At 42.8% G+C, this 25,667-nt stretch overlaps 1 protein-coding gene across 2 annotated transcripts in view; it reads right to left on the reverse strand.

Moving 5' to 3' along the window:
- Window positions 1-25,034, reverse strand: part of MAP1D (methionine aminopeptidase 1D) — a 66,664-nt gene extending 41,630 nt beyond the window's left edge. Inside the window, exons 1-3 of one of the 2 annotated variants that reach the window (XM_087664719.1) lie at window positions 24,809-25,034; window positions 24,640-24,721; window positions 22,259-22,490 (exon numbers count right to left, since the gene is read on the reverse strand). In XM_087664719.1, coding sequence (XP_087520845.1) covers window positions 22,259-22,490; window positions 24,640-24,721; window positions 24,809-24,914 — 420 coding nt within the window. In that variant the 5' untranslated portion in view covers window positions 24,915-25,034. The remainder of the gene's footprint in view (window positions 1-22,258; window positions 22,491-24,639; window positions 24,722-24,808) is intronic. The other variant, XM_087664720.1, reaches the window with a different exon arrangement.
- Window positions 25,035-25,667: the final 633 nt, after the last annotated feature.

The following is a 25,667-nucleotide window of genomic DNA, read 5'->3' on the forward strand; positions in this document are numbered from 1 at the left end:
CAAAGTCTTCATGGCAGCTTTGACATGAAGGATCTTGGTGATGCAAATCACATTCTTGACATGCGAATACTCAAAGAAAGATCGAAAGGCTTACTCTATCTATCTCAGCAGGAGTATATCTCCAAAGTTTTGCAACGTTTCAATATGGAGGGGGGAAAAACAATTGGGGTTCCGTTGCCTCCATATGTGAAACTTAGTACAGAGAACAGCCCTACATCTAATGATGAGAAGGTTGAAATGGCCAAGATACCATATGCTTCAGTTATTGGCAGTTTGATGTATGCCATGGTTGCTACACGTCCTAACATTGCCTTTGCAGTGGGAGTGGTTCGCAGATACATGGCAACCCCTGGCAAGAAGCATTGGGATGCAGTGAAAGGTATCAAGAGATACCTCAAAGGCATGAAGGAGTTGTGCATCTGCTTTGGAAAGCAGAAAGCATCTGTTGTTGGCTTTACGGATGCAGACTATGCTAGTCATGCGGACTGTAGGAAGTCCACTTCTAGGTATGTGTTTACTTTCACAGGATGAGCAGTCTCTTGGATCTCCAGGCTACAAAAGTGTGTTGCATTGTCTATTACAAAGGCAGAGTATGTGGCTGCCACTGAGGCATGCAAGGAGGTTTTATGGCTTTCATGTCTAGTGGGAGAGCTTGGTATCATAGAGTTACCTATTCTCCATTGTGATAGTCAAAGTGCTATCATGCTAGCACAGAATCCTATTTTTCATGCAAAGACAAAGCACATACAGGTGAAGTACCACTTCATTAGAGATGTACTTGACAACAAGAGCATTGAGCTTGTCAAAGTACATAAATATGATAATCCTGCAGACCTTCTCACAAAGGGTCTTCCAGCAAAGCGGTTTGCTCATTGCCGACAGATGATGGGAGTTGGATAGATATATTTATTTCAACTTTGTACATAACTAGACTTAGCTAATTCTTTTCTCCTCTTAAGGCACATTGCCTTTAGGTGGGAGGTTGTTAGAAATAAAGAGCCATCGTGCCTTTTATATGTGCACGGGTGTGAACACACCCTTAGCACATTGTACTTTCATATATATATCTATCTAAAACCTAAAGTGGTACACTCGTCATTGTACCAGAAGCGTGCTCACACTCTACACTGCTTGCTCTCTTTGTCTCTCACTGCGTATACAACAATCTTCCTCAATCTCCGTGCCTAATCGATTCCTACAGACTCTTCTCAAGTGTATGGAAATAAGGATAGAGGGGGCATATAGAGAGACATACAAAGCGAGAGATGAAGGGAAAGAGAGAGAGAGAGAGAGAGAGAGAGAGAGAGAGAGAGGTAGAAGGAAAGAGAGGGATAGAAAGTAGGTAAGAGAGAAGTAAAGAGATGGAGGAGTAGAGAGTGGGTGAGATAGAGGGGGGAGGGGGGTATGGAGAAGCAAAGGGTTAGAGAAATTCATAAAGAAGAACCCAAAGAAAATAAAGATCCTAGACAGCACCAAAGCGAAGCAACGCTTAAGTCCGTCAAAGGTCTCCTTCATCGTCAACCAATGCCCAATGGATTATCGGAGCTATTCAAGTCCGTTAAAGGCCTAGTTTAAGGAGTACTTGAGGAGTGAAAGAGTCACAACTACAAGCTCAATCTAGCACTTACATCCAATAGCTTTCTTGCCCTTAGGCAATGATACTAGATCCCAAGTCTTATTGGCCTCCAATGCAGCCATCTCCTCATCCATTGCTGCATCCCAATGAGCATGACCAATAGTCTCCTCAAAACATGTGGGCTCAACATCCTCAACTAGTTTCACCATATAAGCATAATGGTAAGCTGCATAACCTTCAAAACCAAATCTTTTAACAGGGTATCTCACCCTGCTAGACCTGCGTACCACTAGATCACTCAATGGAGCCTTTACACTATTATGAGCTCTCTGTACACCTGGTGTCTTCACAGAAGGAATAACAAGCTCATCATCTAAGCTCTCTGAGCCACTGGAGTCTCCATCAAGAACTGCATCAATGCCTTCTGACACTATACTTTTTCCTTTGTCTTTACCTGTAGTGCTACTAGATGCACCTGAAGATGTAGAGCTACTCCTTAGTCTCCCAGACCAAGGACTACTACATGGGCAAAGAGAACTCACCCATCCCAAAGCAATATCCAGGTGACTTCATATTAAGTTTAAAAAAAATAGTATAAAGAGTAAACGGTGTTTGTATTATGGTTAGATTAATTTTCTCACAGAAATAAACATTTATAGAAAGAGAGGGAAAGAGAGAAGCAAAGAAGGATAAAGGGAAGCAAATAAAAAACGAAAACGATACTTTTAGAATCACTACTTGTAAGTGTCCTCTCAAGCGCAAGACCTTAAAGGCTCTAAGTATTAAGTCTCACGGAAAATGTCACGCTCTTAGAAAGACAATTATGATGCATGATACCTCTTATAAACGAATGGTTCGATTGCTTGGCAAAAGGGTTATTAAACTACACTTAAAATTATTACTAGAAATCCATGCAAGGGACTAGAGATAAAAATTTGCACTCTAGTGTAACAAACCTTTTGTATATCAATTGTTACCAAGACATATTGGCTCAAAGATTCCAAATTAATTTGATGCTCGTGAACTTTGAAAGATAATTTGTATTTTTTAAGTGTTTCAAAATATTATTACACATTCATCTTTCTATTTAAGGGTGGCCAATGGTCAAAGTGCCCTATAATTATACTTGGGTCGTCATTGACAAGATACCCAAGAGAAATTAAAAGTTTAGTTAAGTAGTCTGATTGACTAGAAAGCTTGAATGACTTAAACTTTTACACTTTGACAGTCACATTACATAGAAGCCCATATAATGAGTGGTTTCAGAATCCAAGCCCACAACTATATATTATAGATCTCTCTCTTAATTTGGCATAAATTCTCATGCTGAAATTTCAGCCACACGCTTTATATTCTCCTATTTATCTCTCATCCAAGAAGCACTTTCTACTTACTTTAATCTAAGCACTAAAGAAGAAAATCAACTTCTTGAGTTTGCAAAAATTAGCATTTCAAAACCAGAGTTTTCATAATTACAGCAGATCAAACTTTTGTATATGGTTCACGTACTTAGTACCGTGGTTTTGTTTCAATAAATTCTTGTAAAGAGAGAGGAGACTCTCTCTCTCTCTCTTTTTTTTTTGGTAAAAGGTAATTGTATTAATTACGAAAAAAAGTACAAGATAACTTGATTACAAGATACATGACGCCAATCCAGGCCATCATGTGAAGAGGGGCTAAGTGCTACAAGTTACAAAGTTATGGCAAGGGGGCAGATGAAATTGCCATAAGCCAGGGACGGAAGTCCTCCCCAGAGAGCAAATCAGAATGCCGGAGAAGATCCAACTGCCAATACAAAAGGCCCTTAAGCCTCGCAATATGTCGCTGAACATTATAGGCGGAGTCAAAAAGAAAAGCATTCCTAATGGTCCAGTTATGCCAACAGCCCCAATATCGAAGAAAATGATACATGAGTTTCATATGTGGCTGGGCAGGAGTGGGGTATTTGGGCTGCCCGAAAACCCAATCAAATGGGCGCAGGGTGAATCCAACCGCTCCTTGCCAAATAGCCGACAAAAAGAACCAGATTTTTTTTGCGACAGGGCAAGAAAGAAATCTGTGGCGGGCTGATTCCACCGCAGTGGTACAAAAGAAACAGTTGCCATTGGAGATTCGTCGCTTGGAAAGAGCCGACGCAAGCGGGAGACCACCAATCATCACTCTCCAAAGAAATACTTTACATTTGAAGGGGGTCTTGTTCAACCAGCCCTCCATCACAGTTGCCCTCCACCAGGACCGGGGTTTTCGTAAGCCCCATAAAGCATTGGCTTTGGTAACTAACCATTGTTGATCTTTGATCAGAATATGATAAACTTGATTAGCAGAAGCTTTGCTTAAAGGCAGCCGGCCTTGTAGGTCCCAATCCTGCCAGGGATGATCTGAAGCAAGGGCAGGAAAGGGTTGTCTGCTCTGGAGCATCCGCAAAAGCTGTTCCCATAAAGGCCTATATCCCCGCGGAATCCTGTAAAGCCTCCTGGCTGTACGAAAAGATATAAGCACATTGCGACTAGCAAGGGTGGCATCCGCGACCGAAGACAAGCCCAAACGAGCCATCCGGTTGAATTGTGGTCTAAGCTCATTTTTGCCTTCCCATACAAGTAAACACGAGACTGCCAATAATTCCAATTGAAAAGAATTCATAGTCAAGCGATCCTCCGCTGGATGCCACTGAGCCTTTAGAAGGACCCGTTTCCAGGAACATACCAAATGATTGAGCAGCGACGAAGAAGAACTGGAGAACCTTGAATCAGCATTAAGAACATGCCACCAAGAAGTCCGGATTTGGGTATTGCCATGTAGAAGCCCATGGCTCTCAAGGAAATAACGGGCTATATCGACCCATGGATGATGATCCGAGCACATGGCCTGCCTGCATGTGAGTTTGGGCATCTAAAATAGCTCCGCCACCCATGCGTTTAGGGGTGCAGGCATGCGACCAAGAAATCCAGGAAATACCTGCATGCAATGAGTCCTTCTTCCATAGCATGAAGCGAATAGACTGAGTAAGAACATTGAGAGTCGTAGTAGTCCAGGGCAACAATGGCAAAAAATATGTCAGCATTGGCAACATAATTGTCTGGGCCACTTTGAGACGAATATGGAAGGGCCAGGCTTGAGATTTCCAATACATAAACTTGGCCACCATTTTCTGAGAAATCCACTGCAGAAGCTGCTTTGGTGGAACGTCGACACCCAAAGGGTACCCAAGGTGCCTGACAATGGAGCCACGAGGAACAACCAGACCCTGCCAGTCCAAGGACTGCAAATCCGACTCCGTGCAGCTGAGAATGGCTGATTTGAGCGCATTGATGCGAAGGCCGGAGGCTTGGCCAAAGATGCCCCAAACATCCAATGCGCGCTTGAGGTTGTCCTTGTCCGCCCGCAAAATCATAAAAGTATCATCCGCCAGGGATTGGCTAATGAAGTGCTGGCCTGAAGGAAGCGACAGACCGGCCAACTGAGAAGAGGCTACCATATGGGATAACATGGAAAGAACTGGATGTGTCGCGAGGGCAAAGAATAGCGGGCTCAAAGGGCATCCTTGTCTGACTGAGCGGGCAAGTACAAATGGCTCAGTAACACCACCGTTCAGCATGACTCGCGAAGACGCCGCAGCGCTAATGGTGTAGATTAGACGAGACATCCGGGGACCAAAGCCCATAGCCGACATAAGTTCAGCAACGAAAGACCAATCCAGATAGTCAAAAGCCTTTTCCAGGTCCAATTGAATCAGTACTACCTCCTGGTTAGAATGCCTTGCATAATCAATAGCTAGTTGAGCATTCAATACATTGTGCAGAATATTTCGGCCCTTAATGAAACCATACTGTAGAGGATGCACAATGGCCGGGAGATGCTTATGAAGCCGATTCGCCATTATTTTGGAAAAGATTTTGTACATTGAACCCATCAAGGAAATGGGGCGCCACTGTGTCAATGTAGATGGCGAAGGAACTTTTGGAAGCAGTTTAATAAGGCCTTCTTTCCATGAGGCAGGCATGATCCCGGTTTGCCATACCTCCTGAAACAAGGCCTGCAATGGTTTCGCCAGTTGGGTAGCAAAAGCTTCAAAGAACTCATTGGTGAGACCATCCCAACCCGGGCTTTTATCCTTGGGCAAATGTAACAAGACGTCCATAACCTCTGCCTCACAAATATCGGACTCCATAATAGCTTGCATGTCCTGCGGTAGCTGATTGCAGACCAGGTCATAAAAATCCGAACGGGCCTGAGTGATTTGATCTGAAGGTGGAGAAGTGGTGCCGAGAAGATCACGGAAATAATTCCTGCACATCTGCACAATAGTCTGCGGATCCATGATAAGGTGACCTTCTGCATCCTCGAGTCTGGTCATATTCTCCCTGGCAGGAGAGGCGTGAAGAGCTCGAAAGAATTTATGGGTTTGACATGCATTATCTTGCAACGTCTCTGTCAGATGTTGCAGTTTGGCCTGCTGATATGATTTCAATTGGAATTCTTTAATAAGATCCGCCACTCGCATGGCCAGTGCGAGCAGAAATGCATCATCCGGAGTGTCCACCAGCAGAGAACGAACCAAAGCCAGCATGTCCTCGGCTGCCTTGCGACGCTGCCGACAAAGAGATGCATGGTGGATCCCATACTGCCGAGCAACCCGCTGCACATTAGAGAGCAATCGTTCAAATGACGCAGTGCCCTGAGAAGAGAAGTCGAAGAGAAATCTGTCAATCAATTGCTGCATATAGCCCTGAAAGATGGCATGCTTCAGGTAAGACGAATTGAAACGCAAAGGGAGTCTCTCCAGAAATTGCTTGAACGGGGCAATGGGTTGTGCAAGCAGCTCAAGCTGCAGAGGGAAATGGTCCGACAGGGCATATTGCTGCAATACTTTTATTTCAAGCAGCTCAGGAAGAAAATCATCATTCTGCATGATATATATACGATCCAATCTCGACCATGTTGTTGCATACTGGGCAGAATGGAAAGTAAACCCTGTAGCGGACGGGTGTAGCCAGGACCAGAGATCTTGCTTGAGGACGTCAAGAGCCAACGCCTGCCACATACGACTTTCCGGCATATCCATCACCGAATGCTCTGATGTGGACTGGGAGGAATCCACACACATATTGAAATCCCCCATGAAGAAGCCCCGTCTGCCAAGTGACAAGGAGGCCTGCAAAGTTTGCCAAAGTGCCCGACGAGATAAGGAATCATTCGGAGCATAGAGGCCAAGTAGCCATAAGATTTCCCCTTCGAATATAATTTCAATCACCAAAAAACGGCCATGAACATCATTTTTAATCAGAACAGGCTGATATTTGTCATGGACAATCATGAGCACACCCGAATAATGCATGGCCTGTGACCCAGCATAAAACAATCTAAAGCCATGGCAATCTACCACTTTTCCGGCTTCATCGTGACTCTTGTGCTCAACAGCGCACAGGACATCCCACTGATTTTCATGCAACACAGTCCACATAGCATGTTGCTTGTGTCGAGAACAAATTCCACGCACATTCCACGTGGCGATTTTCATGTATATTCAAAACAAAATCAGGTACGAGGCACTACTTGCCTCGATTTGACTTTGTCAGCGAGAATGTCCAGGACTCCCTCGTCCAAGAAATCTGCCAACACTGCAAAAGAGTTCTGCGGACCAGATTTGAAAGTAGACGGCATATCTGCTGGCTTTTGGATGGAATGGGGATAACGACGGTCCCACGGGGTAATGACATTACCTCTAGTATCAAATGCCAACTTAGCAGAAGGACCCTTTGAACGATCCGAGGACATTTTCCTGGCGGGGTGATGACGGGGGGCAGAGGAAACCATAGCAGGAGCCGAGCGCTCAGAAGACTGCATTTCCTTCCTTCGCATGTATGTACGCATGGAATCTTGTGATGTAGTAGGCACATTGTTCTCCATGGCCGCAACAACCCTGTTGCCTTTTTTTGCACGGACTTCCACCCAATTAGTGGCGCTAGAATCCAGACCCGCAACCTGTTGTTTACCTTTGGCCAAAGCTTGGGGCTGATGGGTAGCATCCAGCGATGGGGCATCACATACCATCTCTTCCATGGGTGGCACAGCATGGCCATCATGGGAAGTGTGTTGCTGTTCCGGGCACTCGGCCATAAAGTGCCCCAACTGTCCACAGGAGAAGCAGTGCCCTGCAAAATTGCCCCATTTCAAACGAAAGTGTAATGGGTGCATGCCAGGGCAATTGAGGCATAACCAGGCAAGCCTTTTTCTTGCAGTGTCCCATAGCATACACAAGCGGTTGCGATTCACAGCCCGGAGACTGGGAGGGACCAGAACAGTGCCCACAACGGCCATGGCATCCTTCAATAGCGGCCAATAAACAGCCGGACAGTTTTCCACCTCGACCCAGACCGGGCATTCACGTTGCAGCAGACGCTGAAAATCTGCCATTGGGCGCCATGGAACCACATGAACCAACCGGCGTTCAAAAAACAAAGGCAGTTTAGACAGGAGAGCAGCACGGTGCGTCTCTGATTTCAACAGGACCTCAAAAAAACCCCGGGAGCCAACAAAAATCTCTTCAACACAGTCCCCTTGTAGCAGATGTTGCAACCACTGGCGAATACGGGAAAGCAACGGGATTCGACCAGTGAAGAAAAGTATCACTGCGCGATCATAAAATACCGAAAAAGAGCGTAGGACAGTTTTTGGATCCACGGTGGCGTCCAGCACATCGTCAGGTGCAGAGTCAGAAAAGGCTTCCTAATTATGTTGAACATAATCGCCAAGCAAAGTGTTTGCAAATTCCAGCAAGTGTTCCCAGTCCACTTCCTGAGAGTCCACCGAATCCGAGGCAACCTGGGCATAGGACCGATCCTGAGAAACGCCTATCTCTTCCGAAGCATGCTTGGTACGTTTACCCACAGGCTGGATGTCGGGACCAGAGGGCATCTCTTCGTTGCACGGAACCATATCCTCAAGTTCCTCCGCATCGGAATCCGGACCCAGTGCTGCCACTGTTTGATCTATGAAGTCCAGATCCAAACCAGCCATCGTATATGATGATTTGATCTCGAAGGAGGACTGACCCTCTGTTTTGCCGGCTCACTCGCTTTCCCTTTTTTCTGTCTCCGTGCAGGGGCAGACAGGCGAAGCACAGGCCGGGCGGTCTCCACAGCAGGACGGGACAGGCTGGGCTACCGGGCAGGGGTCCGTCAACAGTGTCCGGGAACAGGGCATCAGGAGGATGCTATCATGAATAGGGCATCAGTGACAGGGCAGCTGGGCGTGAACAGGGCGGCCGGAACAAAAGACGCTGGCGGCTTCAGGAGCAGGGCGACTGTTGAACTTAGGGTTTCTGGTGGAATAGACAAGGGCGTGAAACCTGATGGAGAGCCTACCAGAGCGACGCGCACTGCTGCAGTAGAGAGAAAGCGGCGGACGGATGCCAGCGGCCGATTCCAGCCGCAGACGGAACCTGCGTGACGACGGGACGGGACTTGCGGGACGGGACCTGCGGGACGGGACGGGACCTGCGGGACGGGGCCTGCGGGACGGAACCTGCGTGACGACGGGACGGGACGGGACGGGACGGAACCTGCGTGACGACGGGACGGGACGGGACGGGACGGAACCTGCGTGACGACGGGACCGGCGGCTGGACCTGCAGGCGAGGGCGACGGGCGGGACGTGCAGGCAAGGGCGTCAGGCGGGACCTGCAGGCGAGGGCGTCAGGCGAGGGCGACGGGCGGGACCTGCAGGCGAGGGCGTCAGGCGGCAGCGACGCATCTCTCTCTCTCTCTCTCTCCATTTTCCTGCTCTCTCTCTCTCTCTCTCTCTCTCTCTCTCTCTCTCTCTCTCTCTCTCTCTCTCTCTCTCTCTCTCTCTCTCTCTCTCTCTCTCTCTCTCTCTCTCTCTCTCTCAATTTTCATGGTGATGATTGAGTTGGGTAAGTTCAAAGTATTGTCATTCTCATGTTTTTCCCCGCACTTACAATGGTATCAGAGCAAGGACTTCTTTGCAAGAACTTTTTTGAGTGACAAGTTCTTTGGCCCAACTTTCTCACCATGTCAAGAGACAAAGAGGAGAATTTTGATGAACAACAGAAAGGCTCCCGACACTCTACATTTGTATGCTTCTTTGATTATGAGAAGATACAAAGATACAGGAGTTGAAAGCCGATCCAGAAATTCAAGCTTTGATGAAGAGAAGGGCTAAAATACGGGCTGAAGCGAAGATCTTTGAATATTTCCTTATCGAGAAGGCTCTTGAGATAGATAGTATTACGATTGTGAAGGCCTACCTCAGCATGAAAGGTATCAATGTTATTGATGCCACTAAGTCTATGAAAGGTAACATATCACCTATCATTTGAGAATCCACCCAAGCCATGACTTCAAAGCCTCATCATACACAACCTGCCTCTTCTTATTACAAGAATCTCTCCATGGAGAAGGGCAAAAAGAAAGTCAAAGAACCAACTATTTCCATGGTAGCTAAATCTCTAAAGATGTTTTTAGCAAAGGAAAACAATATTAAAAGAGACTTCAAGCCTAGAGAGAAGTGCGTCAAGTTTAACATTTTCTAATGTAAGAGAGATTCTCAAAAAGCTATATCTTTTACTAGACAATTTGATGTTGCTTTTGGTGGTGAAGATTATACAAAAAAATAAAAAATTTGAATGATTAAAATGCATCTAAAGAATGCTGCTTTAAATTGGTGGCTCAAAGTTGTTCAAGAGAAAAAAGAACCCAAGTTTTAGAAAGAGTTTAAGGAGATGTTTAACAAGAAGTTTCTGCCTTCATCCTTTGAGGCTGATGTACAACAAGAATGGGATGAGCTAAAGCAAAGCCATGGAGACAATGTTGAAACATATATCCAGGTTTACAACTGTTTCTCTAAAATTTACATCTCTTAATGAAGTTCCTTCCAATATGGAGATAAGAAAGTTTACCCATGGATTACATCCGATGGTATGACAAGCTATCAAGATGATAAAGCCTGATACTTTGGAAGCAGCCCAAGATGCGACCTTAGAAGCTGAAGGACTACATATGCCACATGGATGTTTAGTAAAGTATCAAAAGAAAAACCACAAAGGAAGAAGACTAAGATGTTTGACCAAAAGAAATCAGATAAATAAGAACCAAAGCATAAGGATGGAGATAGACCACCTTTTCCATCCAAAAAGCAACTAACATATCAACAGTTAGCAGAATATACAAGAGAAGGACAATGCTTCTTTTGTGGCGAAAAAGGACACATGGCCGGTCAATATTATAATAAGGCAAAGAAGGAAAACCAGCCTCAAAAGACACCTCAAGTAAATGTTGTACCTAAGGAAGCCTTTTATGGCTTGGGGTAAGATTGGTAATCAACCTATTCTCATTCATTTTGATACAGGGCCTACATAGCATTATATCCATTCTCAAATTGTTGAAGCTCTACATCTACCAAGGGAGAGGTTTGAAACACTAGAAATGCCAGGTGTTGCTTTTCAAAAGTTATTCCCATTCTCGAGAAACTACAAATTAAGATAGGAGATTATGTATATCATGAGAGTTTTGTCATGGAAGATCTTAGTTATTGTGATGTTGTATTAGGAATACCTTGGCATAGAAGAATAGATCCAGCCACCCATTGATTGAAATCAAAATAAGCTTAGATTTCCTTTTAAGGATAAAAACGTATCGTTTGATGTGGAGTGGAAGAAAACTCTATTCCCATCTTATCCCATGTATAACTCTATAAAGTAATGAAAAAGTATATTTTCTCATACTTGATTTTTGTCAAAAATTCTAACAAAGAGTCTAGAATTGAGGAGTCCATCTCAAATATGAATGAGGACCAAATGAGTTTCTTAAAGGAGTATGAAGATTGTTTTGCAGACACTTTACTTGACAAGTTACCACTAGAGAGGCTAAAAGATCATCAGATCAACCTCATTCCTGAAAGCTCACCTCCAAATAGTCCACCCTATCATGTGAGTCCAACACAACAAGAGAAGATTGTAAAGCAAGTGCATGAACTCTTGGAAAAGGGTCTAATAAGACCCAATTCCTCACCTTTTTGCTCTCTACTCCTCTAAGTGCAAAAGAAAGACAAATCTTGGCATATCCGTGTGGACTACAAGGCCCTCAACAAAATTACAATTCGGAATAGGTTTCCCATTCCAAGAATTGATGATATCTTGGATAGATTGGATGGATCCAAAGTATTCAGCCGGATTGACTTGAAGAGTGGCTACCATCAGATAAGGATTGCTCTTCAAGATATTCATAGAATAGTATTCATGACAACTTTTGGTTTATATGAGTTTCTTGTGCTACCATTTGGTCTCACCAATGCTCCTACAATCTTTAATAGAATGATGGAAAGAATCTTTAGAGTATATCGAAACTTTACAAGTACCTTTTTTTATGATATTTTGGTTCATTCAAAATTTTAAAAAAGAGCATAAGTAGCACTTGAAAATAGTGTTTCAAAAACTCCGCAAACACAAACTTTATGTGAATGGCAAAAAGTGTGAATTTTTCCTAGAAGAGATTCACTACTTGGGCCATATTGTATCCAAAAATGGGATTCGGATGGATCTAGAAAAAGTCAAGGCTATTGTAGAATGGCCAGAATCGACTAGTGTTCATGAAGTTCGAAGTTTCTTGGAATTATGTTATTATTACAAGAGATAAATTAAATGATTTGCACTGATTGTTCGACCATTGCATGACTTAACCAAGAAAGCAATTGCATTCCAATGGACCAAACTAAAGAAAAAAGATTTTAAAGCCCTAGAGTTCTATATTAACAAAGGACTTGTTCTTATTATACCTAATTTGTCGAAACCTTTCTTTGAGGAATGTGATTTTTCAAAAGACTACATTGGTATAATCTTAAACCAAAGGGCATGCAATTGCTTATGCAAGCAGAAGATTGCAAAATGCAAAAAAGAAAACTACTACCTATAAAAAGGAGTTAATGGCCATCATTCAAGCTTTAAAATATTAGAGATACTATCTTTTAGATTGAGAATTTCTCATCAAGACGCACCATGATAGTTTGAGACATTTTCTCAACCTACCAAAGATTTTTGAAAAGCATATGCGATGGGCCAATTATTTAGCTCAATTTAACTTTCAAATATTGTATATTCCTATGAAACAAAACAAGGTACGTGATGCCCTATCAAAAAGACCTCAAGTTTATGCAATGTTCATGATTCATCATACAGATCTCACTAGTATGAGGGACGTGTATGCTTCTAATGAATTCGACTTTGTTCCAGTGAAAGTTACCTACGCTACTTTGGATGTTACATAGAGCTTTGGATTTATGCAGTTCAACTTGAGCTTATTTTCACCAAGACCATGGAACACTTATTTCATGTACATACTCTCCTGATATGTATTGGATGCAATTACCTTGCAGTGGACAGATTCAATCAGTTACTTTGGACCTGGCACTAATGTTTGTCAATGTGTTATCAGTGATATTTATATACTTCTGGGTTATGTATTGAGCTTTAGTCAATGGATTATGCATTTCACAGCTCTCCTCTCTTTACCCTGAGATCTCCTATGTGCATAATGTCTATGCCTACTGCATGTATGGTTACTAACACATTGCAATTGTGACAACCTTTAGTGCCGGTTGTTCCTATTCTTTCTTTCTTGATTACTCACACCTGATTCTTGGCATATTGCTGCAATTTATTACAACACCATGCCATTTCAATTTTATGCATTCTATCTGAGAGAAGTCACTTGGATTTGACAATTACTTGATTACATTTAGTGGACAACTTATCCTTCTGACAATTTCTCTTACTCGACCCTTGGTTTTACTGTGATTTTGGGGCTGTTTTGTTGAAATTTACAACAGCTTGTTTGTCTTGGATTGTGCCTTCATACCTTGCATAAGCCTGGCGGGTTGAATGATAGTGCTATCTTTAACATTGAGAAGTTGGATGGAAGTTATGTAAATCTACAATCATTTTGTCACTCTCTAAGCAGGTCTACTATAATGTTGTCTCAAATGGGCAAACCATATGGGAGTTATAAGACTCGCAATGTCTATGATAGGCAAAGCCCTGCCTCTTAGATATATTGGCTGAAGCAACTCATAGACTTACATATAAAGGAGGGGACCTCCATGTCTATCCACTTGAATGAGTTTCATTCTATTTTCAGTTACTTGTCTTCGAAGGGAATTAAATTTAAGAACAATCTTCCTCCCTTGTTCTTACTTGTAGCATTGCCCGAGTCATGGGACACATTCCATACTGCTACATATGCAAATATACCTCCTAATGGGCTAAACTTGCAAGATGTAGAGGGTGTGCTCTTGAATGAAGAGATTAATAGAAAGAATGTCGATGCTTCCTACACCTCTCATGCTTTGACAGCAAGAGGCAATAATGATAGGAGCAGTAATGACTATCATGGGAGAGACTCTCAGTAGTCTCATTCTCAATCACGTGGACAATCTCGCAATAAGTTCCGTGGCCATAAGTCCGCATTGACTTGTCGCTATTGGGGGAAGCAAGGTCCTATTTGGCCATAGTGCCATAAAATGTGTAATGACAAATGCAAAGAAAAGAAAAAGAATAAAGTGCAAGAAAAAATGATGATTGCAGCATTGCCCCTAGCAAGTCTAGTGTCAAGATTGAAGAGATTAATGTCACGCAGATTGATTTTAATGATGACTATATACTTGCAACTTCTTCCCTTGATGCTTCACAGTTGACTAATGCCTCATTTACCTATGTTCAGTGTTGGCTGCTTGATTCAGGGAGGGGTATTGGAGATGTCCAACTATAGTTTCCTTCAAGCAATATGTTTACTTTGCATGATGTACCATGTATGCCATGTTTTGGCTTTGACCAAAAGCTTGCTTTCGCTTGGACAATTGAATTATGCACGTTATGTTGTATCTTTTGGTGATTCCTCATGAAAACTTACCCGTGGGAATCTTGTCCTAGCATGAGATGCCAAGTGTGGCACTCTTTATCCCTTACTTATATCTATATCTATCGACCATGTTTTGACAGTGGTTGTTGCACCACATGTATCGTTATGGCATCATTGCCTTGGACACATGTCATTAAAAGAAATGAAAATGCTTAACCGTTTATAGTATCTTCTGCCCCTTGACTACAGTCTACAAGTGTTTTGATTCTTGTGATCATTGTCTTTATAGCAAGCAAACTTGTAACTCGCATAAGTCTAGCATTACATGCATGGGTGTACTGAAATACCTACGAATTGACAATGGAGGCAGATAAATATCTAAAGCCTTACACAATGTTGGCCACACACTTAGCCTTTCCCTTTTTAGACTTCCGCTACATACTTGCATACTCATTGCATTGCACTTAGCTTTGCTTTCTTTTATTTTCAGCTTTGTTTTTTTGGAGCATCTCACTACTCACCTCTCTACTGGCAAATATTTTTCTCTTTTGCAAGGTTTTGTATTTCGGTATAGGGCTAACATATAGGCTTACACCATTCTTTCTTGAGCTGGAGACAAGAGATGCGTGTCGTTCCTTTCATGGTTCAATCTACTTGGAGTTTTACTCTTCTACCAGCATGGAGACTTCCCTCCCACAGTGGATTGTGCAACATCTCTCTTGATGCTATCATGGCGGTGACTTCTATCCTCGGCCTTTCCCTCCTGTTGTACCTTCCCCTATGCATTGCATGCTTTCATCATCGTTGTACTAGGGTACTTGGAAAAATGAACAATTTCCCCATGAGGGACACTGTCCAAGTGGCACCTACTGCATGAGCATTCTTCAACATACTATGTATCCCATTGTGAATAGCACCATTGGACGAATCCTAAGTTATTTCCACTAGCGGATTATACTATCTTCATCACCCTTTTCCTGGTCATCAACATCCTCGAGTGGTTAGGTGTACTTCTACTATTTTGTGATGTGTTGGGTATACCATCCCTACTCTCGTCTTTTGGATCACTGATACTTAATCGGCCACTACTCCTAAAATTAACTTTTCACCACCAAAAAAAAAAGTTCAATGTAGTTCCATCTGTCTTTGTAGAGCTTGGTAGGCCATTGGGCAACCAACGTCGCATCCTTTGTCTGATTGCCCTATCCTCTCTAGGGTAACTACTTGGACTCCCTTGGTAAGATAAGCATCGCCTCTATAGTCTTGGTAGGCCATTGGACAGCCAATGTGCACCCTTTGTCCGATACCCTTGTTACTTTGGGGTGGGACATATTGGGGTAAACGTTGTTGGCCTTTCCTTTTAGGCTCAGTTTTGGGCCTAAGAGGGGGTGTTGAGCTAAAACACGCTTTACAACTGATTAACATTTTTTAAACAATCCCAAAACATGCTTAATTAATGAAAAACACAAATTTGATGTGGTTTGAGAGAGTTTCAATGGTCCTCCAAAACCCTAAATTTTTTGGAAACCCTTCAACATCTATAAATAGACAGGCTATCCACCATTCAGCCTTATCCTTTTGCGCAGGTTTCTCACTCTACCATGCAGATTTCAGTCATCAACCACCTACCATCTGCTATCTAACCATCACCAACTGCAGCCCATCCAATCCAAGGTGGCTTGTTTTTAGCCATCGCCCTACTGTTTAGAGGTCTCCATCTGCTACATCATCATTGCACCTGATCAGCTTGCGTTTTCAGCATCTGGGGCCAAGCAACAGGCTACTGCCATCTCTCCCATAGGGTAACTACTACAATGCCTACGTTTTTTATATCCAACAAGCCGTCTCCATCAAGAAATACCTCTCCTATTATCACTTGACAATCCTCTACCTAAGGTGATCAGTTTTCAGCCTTCCTCTAGTGGCACACTACAACGTTAACTAGATTTCAACCTTTGACTGCTGTGTTTTGGTGACCAGCTTGCTACCCTTTATGATTCAGCACTCTCTCATCTCCAAACGGTGGTTACTACACTTAGGACCTATCTTCGACGGACGTCACTCTCCGACACTCCATTGCTCTGTCCTTGGGCATGTTGTATACTCTTACATTCATTTACAGCATTCCTTCACTTCAGAGTTTCTTCTCTCTGGGTTTGAGTTTTAAGTTTTTGCATTTAGGGTTTGAGTTTTGCTTTGCTTGTCTTTATCTAAATCTTTGTGTTTCAATATTGGTCATACATGCTATGCTTCCTCAGTGCAAACCCTAGCATATCTTCACAGAGCCTCTTACCTATTACGAGGCCATGCGCAAAGGTAATAGTCACTCTTGGGAGAGAGCCATGCAGTTAGACTATGTCTCACTGTAAAAAAATCATACGTGGGATTTAGTTCCTTTGCCTAGTGAAAAACGTGCTTTGCCATGCAAGTCGTTGTACAAGTTGAAAAATATCCCTAGACACCCCAAGCCAACCTGTAAGGCCAAATCAGTTGCTAAGGGTTTAAGAAAAAGCATAGTGTTGACTTCAATGAAGTCTTCTCTCCTATTATCAAGATAACAACCCTACACTTGGTATAGGTTTTGGTTGCGCAGCTAGATCTAGACCTCTATTAGATGGATGTCAAGACGGCTTTCTTACATTGAGACTTGTATGATGAGATTTATATGTAGCAACCTAAGGGCTTTGAGGAAAAAGACAAGGAACACCTAGTGTGTAAGTTGAGAAAGAGCCTTCATAAACTTAAGCAAGCACCTAAGAAATGGTACCACAAGTTTGATGCTTTCATGCATTCACAGGGATATACCTGTAATGATATGGATCCGTGTTTATACACGAAGAAGGCCCGTGATGGCAACCTTATGATATTGGTACTCTACGTGGATGATATGCTGATTGCTCGGAGTGCTTATGATGAGTTGGATACCTTAAAAGGTTGACTCAAGGAGAGCTTTGAGATGAAGGACATGGGACAAGCCTTGCACATTCTTAGGATACACATCACATGCAGTCGCTCTAAGAATGTGCAAGGCCAGTATGATGAGATTTATATGTAGCAGTCTAAGGGCTTTGAGGAAAAAGACAAGGAACACCTAGTGTGCAAGTTGAGAAAGAGCCTTTATGAACTTAAGCAAGCACCTAAGAAATGGTACCATAAGTTTGATGCTTTCATGCATTCACAGGGATATACCTGTAGTGATATCGATCCGTGTTTATACACGAAGAAGGCCCGTGATGGCAGCCTTATGATATTGGTACTCTACGTGGATGATATGCTGATTGCTCGGAGTGCTTATAATGAGTTGGATACCTTGAAAGGTCGACTCAAGGAGAGCTTTGAGATAAAGGACATGGGACAGGCCTTGCACATTCTTAGGATGCGCATCACATGCGATCGCTCTAAGAAGCTCCTTTACTTGTCGCAGAAGGAATACATCCAGAAGGTCCTTCAGCAAATTCATATGCAAGATGTTAAGCCTATTGGCTGTCCTTTACCTTTTCATGCAAAGGTTAGTCAAGCCCATTGTTCGTAATCTCATGAGTAGAAGGCCGAGATTGCCCAGATCCCTTATGCATCCGCAATGGGCAGTTTAATATATACTATGATAACCACTCGTCCTAACATAGCATTTGCAGTGGGAGTTGTGGTATGCTCTATGGCTACCCTTGGCAAGCAGCATTGCGATGCCATAAAAGGTATCATGAGGTACCTTAAGAGCACTGCAGATATGTATATATGTTATGGTGGCTAGGATACAGGAGTCGTCAAGAGTACTAACTCTAATTATGCAAGACATGTAGACAGTAGGAAGTCCACCTTTGGCTATGTCTTCACCTTTGCTGGAGGTGCCATTTCTTGAATGTCCAAGGTGCAAAAATACACAACCCTATCCATTACAAAGGTAGAGTATGTTGCAGCCACTGAAGCTTGCAAGGAGACTCTTTGGTTAGGCCGTCAGGTGGCAGACCTTGGTATTACTGATCTTGTCCCTACACTACATTCAGATTCTATGAGTACTATTCAGTTAACCAAGAATCCGATCTTTCATGCGAAGAAAAAGCAGATTAAGGTGTGTTACCACTTTATCCAAGAGATCATTGAGGACAACTCCATTGAGTTTGTCAAGATCTCAACTGACCAAAATCTTGCAAATCTGCTTACTAAAAGTCTCTCAATGGAGCATTTTGCCTTCCTTAGGAAGCTGATAGGCATTGGATGAGATGATGTCTTTCCTCATCCTATAGTGCTTTATGTACAATTGTCATTTGTCACTTTTTTCTTGTTCTCTCCTTACTAGGGACACATTCGCCTTTAAGTGGGAGGTTATTGGCGATAAAGGCACCTGTGCCTAACCACCCGTGTATTCATCACACTATTAGTACTCGCACACCTCTACACCACAGGTAGCGAGCACCCATCACTATCACTTCATTCTTTATTATTTACACTTGTGATATCCCTTGCACTTCCTCTCTGAACTTGTATCAAACTCTAAACACAACTCTGATTTGCCACAAAAGTATGGCTTTGTGCTCTCATTCCATGAGAATCTATCTCCTTGTTATGCACATTCTTCTCTAGCACTATGGGAACGAGCTCCTCCCAAGTAATAGTATCTATCACAAGGACACGAATTTTTTATGCTAGCCCCAATCCCATCCCAAGTAATAGTATCTACCACAAGGACATGATTTTTTTATGCTAGCCCCGACCCCACCCCCACCTTCCCCTAACCTTCTCGCCCCTACCGTCGCCTTTCCCACTTCTCCTGCCCCCGTCCCCCAATCCTCTACTAGCCTCGCCCTACCCTTGCCTCCCCCCAACCCTTCCATCCCCAACCTCTACCTAAACTCTTCCGCCCTCGCCTTCTCCCAATCCACCCACCCCCATCCTCAACCCAAACACTCTTGCCCCCAACCCACCCACCCCCCCCTTCTATGTCCTAACTCCCTGCCTTGCCTTCATCATACCTTCTACTCCCAACCTTGCCTTGCCCCTAAACCCGACCTTGCCTTTCCTGCCCTTTGCCCCCAAACCCACCCCACCTTTGTAAACCCCTGCTCTGATCTTATACCCCTTCCTTAGCCTTTTTGGCCATCCTACAAGGAAACCCCAAGGGGGGAAGGGGAACCCCTTGGGAATCTACTCACCTTGATAACTTTCCCATTGGTCTCGGCAATAATATAGATGGAGAAAAGATTGATTCAAAATGACAAGCCAAGGACCTCAAGATGTCAATGGGTGTCAAAGGTAAAAGTTGTAATAAGTTATACAGGACATGTATTAGATGGTGTCTAGTAGGGCTTAGGACATTTATTTGACCAATAAAGGTCAATGGTGACACTAGAAACTAGGAATTAATTAATTAATTAATCAATGCAAGTTTAGGGGTCAATTAATGCCAATTCAACGGTCATGCTCAAGATAGCTTGGGAATCAAAATGGCCTAGCCAACTAAATTGTGGATGGACATTTTTACTTTTCTAGACAGGGACAATGGATTAAATTAATTCTCAAAATTATTAATTGTGAAAATTATTTTAATTGGATGGAAAATCCATTTGGAAAGCTACGAAGTGGCAAAACTTGCCTATACAAGTGAGGGGAGGTTGGTTGGAGTATTTATGGGCTGGGGATTTTGGAAGGGGGGGGGGGGGGGGAAGAGAGAGAGAGACATTTTGAAGGTAAACCGGCGAGAGGAGAGGTTGTAGCAGCCATTGCCAGCAATCAAGAGGCGATTCTGATCAGCCATCACAACCAAGACAACAAATGAAAGCAGGTGGAGACCTAGAATAGGCAAATGACAGCATTTCGATAAGAACAACACATTTTCGAGCCTCTAGGATGTAGATGACTGTATCTTGGCTTATATGGAGGTAATTGGCTGCTTGGCTGGTCCTTTGATGGGTTCACTTGCTTGCCCGTTCCACTTGGCTCCTACTAATACCACTATTCGATCACCCTTTTTGTACTTCGTGAAACACTTGGGCAAGTCCAAGTGTTTCTTCTGTCGTTCAACTTCCAAAGTCTTTGATTGTTTCTCTTTCTCCTCCTTCATCTTCCTGCACCTTAGGTGGACTGGATTTGGCAATAGAAATCAGAATTTTCTCTCTCCTCGGCATTCTCTCTCATCCTCCAACCATCTCTCAAGTTCTCTTAGTAAAACCCAACCATTGGAGATGTGGAATTCAAGGATTCACTGCTGTAAAACCTAATTACGATAAAAATTAGAATTTAGCAGCCATCTTGAATCCCGTGCTTGAAGATTGAAGGCCTAGCACTTGGAACAATTGTTGGAAATTGTGTGATTTCGGTGTTTCCAAGAGGTTGGCTGTCCAAAATTAAGTGATAACATTTATATTTCAGTTTATGTGAATTTTATGCTTACTGTAGTTGCTACTTAATGAGGTCATTACCACCTTTTCCCCAAAAGGAAGATTGGCTTTAGCATCCCTCATACAAGAGGTGAGAAAACTGGCGTAGAATGCATGTTACTTCAATGATGAGATATGTTATAAAAGCATCATGCAAAATCTTCCAAAGTCATGATCTTTATGAGGGATGCAAGCTCATCCCAAATCTCCTCCATCTTGTTGATGCAATCCTTCATCAAAAAGAAATCTATGGCAAAGAGAAGTTGTAGCTTCAACTCAAGAGTCATGTGATGCCCAAATGTCCAGACTTTGTAAAGAGATGTCAATCTAGTTCAAACTTCTACTACCATGCAAATACATGTTGCATGCAAGAGCACAGAATGTATGCGACCCAAATATAGAAAGAGCAAGCTCTGGTGTTGAGCTGAAGCCATAAAGCCATCGAGTTTGAGGTTGCTCCAACATGGGCATCCATGATAGGTTAGTGATGAGGAACTGTAACAAAATCCTAACTCACATTCAACTTAACCTCACATGTGCCAAGACAAGTGCACAAATTAATTATCCCAAGAGCGTATCATGACCCCATGACAACCCCTCTTGTAGCCTGTGGGAAGCACCTTGGGCATGTAGGGCAGCCCACTCTTATTGGACAATTTCAAAACCCTGAAAAGATACCTTGGAGAAAGCCACAAAGAGATGCAAACTGCATTGCCCACTGCTCGTTGCTCCAAATCCCCACTTGGGCTACCATAAAAGGATATAGATGTTACTAACACACCATCAAGCAACTGAGCTTCAATGCTTTAGCCTCTATCTATGCTTGATATATCCATGAGAGACATCATGGGGTGATTTTGGTCCTCTTCTACAGCTTTTCATGCAAGTTCCACACTCATTTAGCATTGCCATATCAGCAAATATATCTCATTAGTAGTTTTCACTTTTCCTAGCTATTTGTTGTTTCCTAGCTAGATGTTCCTTCACAATTATGTTTTCTTTACTCTAACTAGGAAGCATGATAATTCCCTAAGTTTCAAATGTATCTATTTTTGTCTCATAATTTGGCCTCTTGTAGACATTAATTAAACACACACACACACACACACACACATTCTCTCTCTCTCTCTCTCTCTCTCTCTCTCTCTCTCTCTCTCTCTCTCTCTCTCTCTCTCTCTCTCTCTCTCTCTCTCTCTCTCTCTCTCTCTCATATACATATATCGTTATGCTAAGCAAAACAACAACAAAGGAAGGAATATCCACCATTGTATAGTTGCAGTTAAGGCATGCAACTTTTTTGGAGTTTTGAACATCTAAAATAGCCTACCCATTGAGAAGCTAGAAGACATGCCTTCAAACTTTGAATCACATATTAATGTTCTGACATCATTTCATTCCAAGAACTATTGTAACCCATCTCACAAAACCTCCAATGTTACCTTGACTAATGTTCCAGCATAAGTCAACACCTCAGCAGCCAGGCAACCAGAAGCTCTCATGCAAGCTATGCCATGCTTGTCATGTATTTGCGGATCTCTTGAAAACTCTGGTACATGGCTTAAGCCCACATAGGGTGGTCTTGGTATATGATCCGGTACAGGAAGTGGAGCTGAAACCTTTCCACGCTTCAAACGAGGCCTTTTCAAACTCTCCTTCTCCTTGTCTCCAAGTCTACCTCATGGGGGGCAGAGACAAAATAACAGAAAATCTGATTCAACTAATAAAATTGCATGTTTTTTCATTCACAATATCCAAGTTATAGTAGCATCAAGCATCTCTTTTCCATATGATTTCGATCATTAGTATGAGACTTGAACTCATGCCAAATGTCTAATAGCAGTTTCTTCCATACCAAAATGTTATGCTAGCATGGTAACATCAATGATTTGAAAGTCTTACTAAGTTAACAGGAAGAAGTGTTGTAAATGAGTAAAATTTTGAGAATGTTTTGACTGGTTGTAAGCATCCCAGTTTTAGTTTAAAGTATACCTCATAAAAGCTTAATATAGAGTCTTTCAACAGACTAGAATTGGCGCAGGCAACAGTGAAATGAGCATATTCACAAATCAAACCTGAATATGATAATCCAGGTGATACCCAAAGAGTGAGTGACAACTATTTATCATAGTAACAAGGGATGGCCATTTTCTAGCTTCCCGTCCCCATGTTAGAGCCCCCTCTCATGGTGACAGGGAATGGCAATTCCTGCCCACATCCCTGTTCCCATACCTGTCCCATGTTACTGAATAAGAGAGCTTGGTATAAAGCGTGCAACAACACGCAATCGAACAGCTGTTAAATGCAGATAATTCTCAGGTTGTGGAATGCCCACAAGAACGTGTTTTATTACTATAAAAGCTATTGCACCTTTGACTTCTCAGCTATGTCACAGATCTTTGCTACACAATTTGTCTTAGAAATTTGTTACATGGAAAAGTATTTCATGAAAATACATGCTCTCCTTTCAGTCTTCATCTCTATATTGCAACCCATAGGAGTCTCGATTCAAGTCACAATTTCCCTTGCTTTGATTATTTTGCAAACGGATCGAGTCTAGGGTCAAAATGTTCCAAAAGCCCAAACTGGGGCAATTATCCTAATTCAGGGTGAACTGAGCTGTGGACCATGAGCAATCTGAGGATACTAAGCGGGCCTTGAAATTGCCCCCATTATTGAGGTCCAGGGTTCAAACCTTGCTGTTGCCAAGACACCCTTTGCTTGTATAAGAGACTGAGGTTCTGCAAGTTCCCAGGATACCTCAAATCAGATCACTTTTGCTTTTCTCCTTTTTTGAGCACTCAGAAAGCTGTAGGCAAAACTTCAAATAAAATTTGGTCCAGAACTTCAAGCAAAATGTCAGGCAATACCTTGAAGAAATTCTGAAATTTCACTGCCTGCTAATTCAAGTGTTTCTAAACTGTTGCATCACAATGGATCTTCTGGCTTATCATGTGGAGGTGCAGCATCACTTATCACATCTTTTTGCCAAAGTGATCTTCCAGTACTACGGAATCAATTGGGACTAGTGAGGAACATTTCTCATTGTTCATGGTTGTTATGGGTCCTACAAAAGAGTAATTCAATTCAGTCTTGGCTACAATATCATTGTCTTGAAGTGCTTCATCATACAATGGTGCATTAGCACTGGTAAATAATTGGCTATTACAGAATTTATTGTCTGTGGAATTTGCCAGTGTTGATAAGACGCATATGTCTTCATCTCATCATTGGATGCCATCACGGCAGCAAGGATTAGCATGGCCTATTGGCATCATATAAAAGCACAGCACTGGTGGACTATTAATCTGAGGTCTTCTTGGAGAGGTTTGTCTCTTGTTTCACCGCAATTGAGGTGCTTCCAAAAGAAGTGCAACTAGCAGCTTCACAGTTGATGGCCTTAAACTCAACTCTTTTAAGCTGGATCTTTGCCCTATTTGTCGGGACGATACACAGACATATTCCTTTCACCACCCCCTGGAGCTTTTTATGAACGGTTGTAATGCCGGTTATCATTAATGGGTAGTGACTGGACAATAATAATGGGACTAATATTGTATTGAATTACACTTTTGCAGGTTCCATTACAACCACAAACTATGAGACTTGTTCTTCGCTAATCCCAATAGACTCCATAATACCGGAAGATCACTGTGGCAAAAGATGTGATACGTGATGCTGCACCTCCACATAATAAGGTGGAAGATACAGATGGCAAGGACGAAGTCACAGTGCATAATTTGCCATCAAATTGTGCAGACCTGCACATGACTGATTATTACAAAACTCAGATTGCAATGAGAGGGATGATCAGCCAGAATACCTTTTATTGAAGAGCAGCTCAGCAAAGCCCGACCTTTTGCGCGCGAAGACGATGACAATCTGGGATGGCCGTTGCTTTCTATCTGCGCTCGGCAAACGAGCTTTCGTCAGCATAATCAGAGAAGCAGCAGAGTAGAAAAAACAGAGACTGGAGAAGGAGGAAGCTGCACCTAGTGGAAAGAGGCGCTGGTGAGAGGATGGGAGGGCGCTTCCCCAAAGAGACGACGTGAGAGTAGGCTGGTGCGCCATGGCTGCCGCAGCAGACAAGCGCATCATTATCAAAGTGTTGCTCTGATGCTGGTGGTGAAGATGATGCAACTCTATGATGGTAAGTGATGCTTGATGTCACTAGAGAGCGGACAGAGCGCTCTCTTTTGACGTGATAGGCTGGTATGGGTAAGGGTGAAGGGGCCAATTTACTTTTATTTCATGGAGCCTAGATTGTCTTGGTGCTGTATTGGTTTTTTTTTTTTTTAATATAATGCGCAGTTTATTCATTGAGAATGAAAAAACCTCTAGAGATGGGCAGGCAATGTCACATGCTTATCTACACTTACTGAGCCTATGCAAAGCCTACCTTATACACGTCCCTTTTTTCTAAGTCTACTTAATAAAGCAAGTGTATCCTCTTTATACATATTGACTAGAACTTCTTTGCTAAGAGGCCCTTCCTTCTTCATCACCACTCTGTTTCTATTCTTCCAGAGTGTGGACAGAACAACAACCCTTATGATATTCCATACTGTGATAGCCTCTTCATCAATTTTCCCTGGATTGCCTAGGAGTGCAGCTCTCATTCCTATGCCCTCATTGAATTATGCTAGCTTCATCCATTCTTTCATGCTTTTCCAGGCCCCTTTGGCAACTTTGCAGAACCAGAAGAGATGGCTGTTCGTCTCGGTATGACTGTAGCATAGAGCACACAGTGAGCTGCAATCCTTGAATTTTGCCACTATATCTCTTGTAGGGAGTTTCTTTGCAACAATCCTCCACAACAGCAGCTTCAGCCTTCTACTATGAGAGGCCTTT

The sequence above is a fragment of the Lygodium microphyllum genome, chromosome 23 (assembly GCF_053477565.2).
Source record: "Lygodium microphyllum isolate KBCC chromosome 23, Lygodium_microphyllum_v1.1.10, whole genome shotgun sequence".
Classification (NCBI taxonomy): domain Eukaryota; kingdom Viridiplantae; phylum Streptophyta; class Polypodiopsida; order Schizaeales; family Lygodiaceae; genus Lygodium; species Lygodium microphyllum.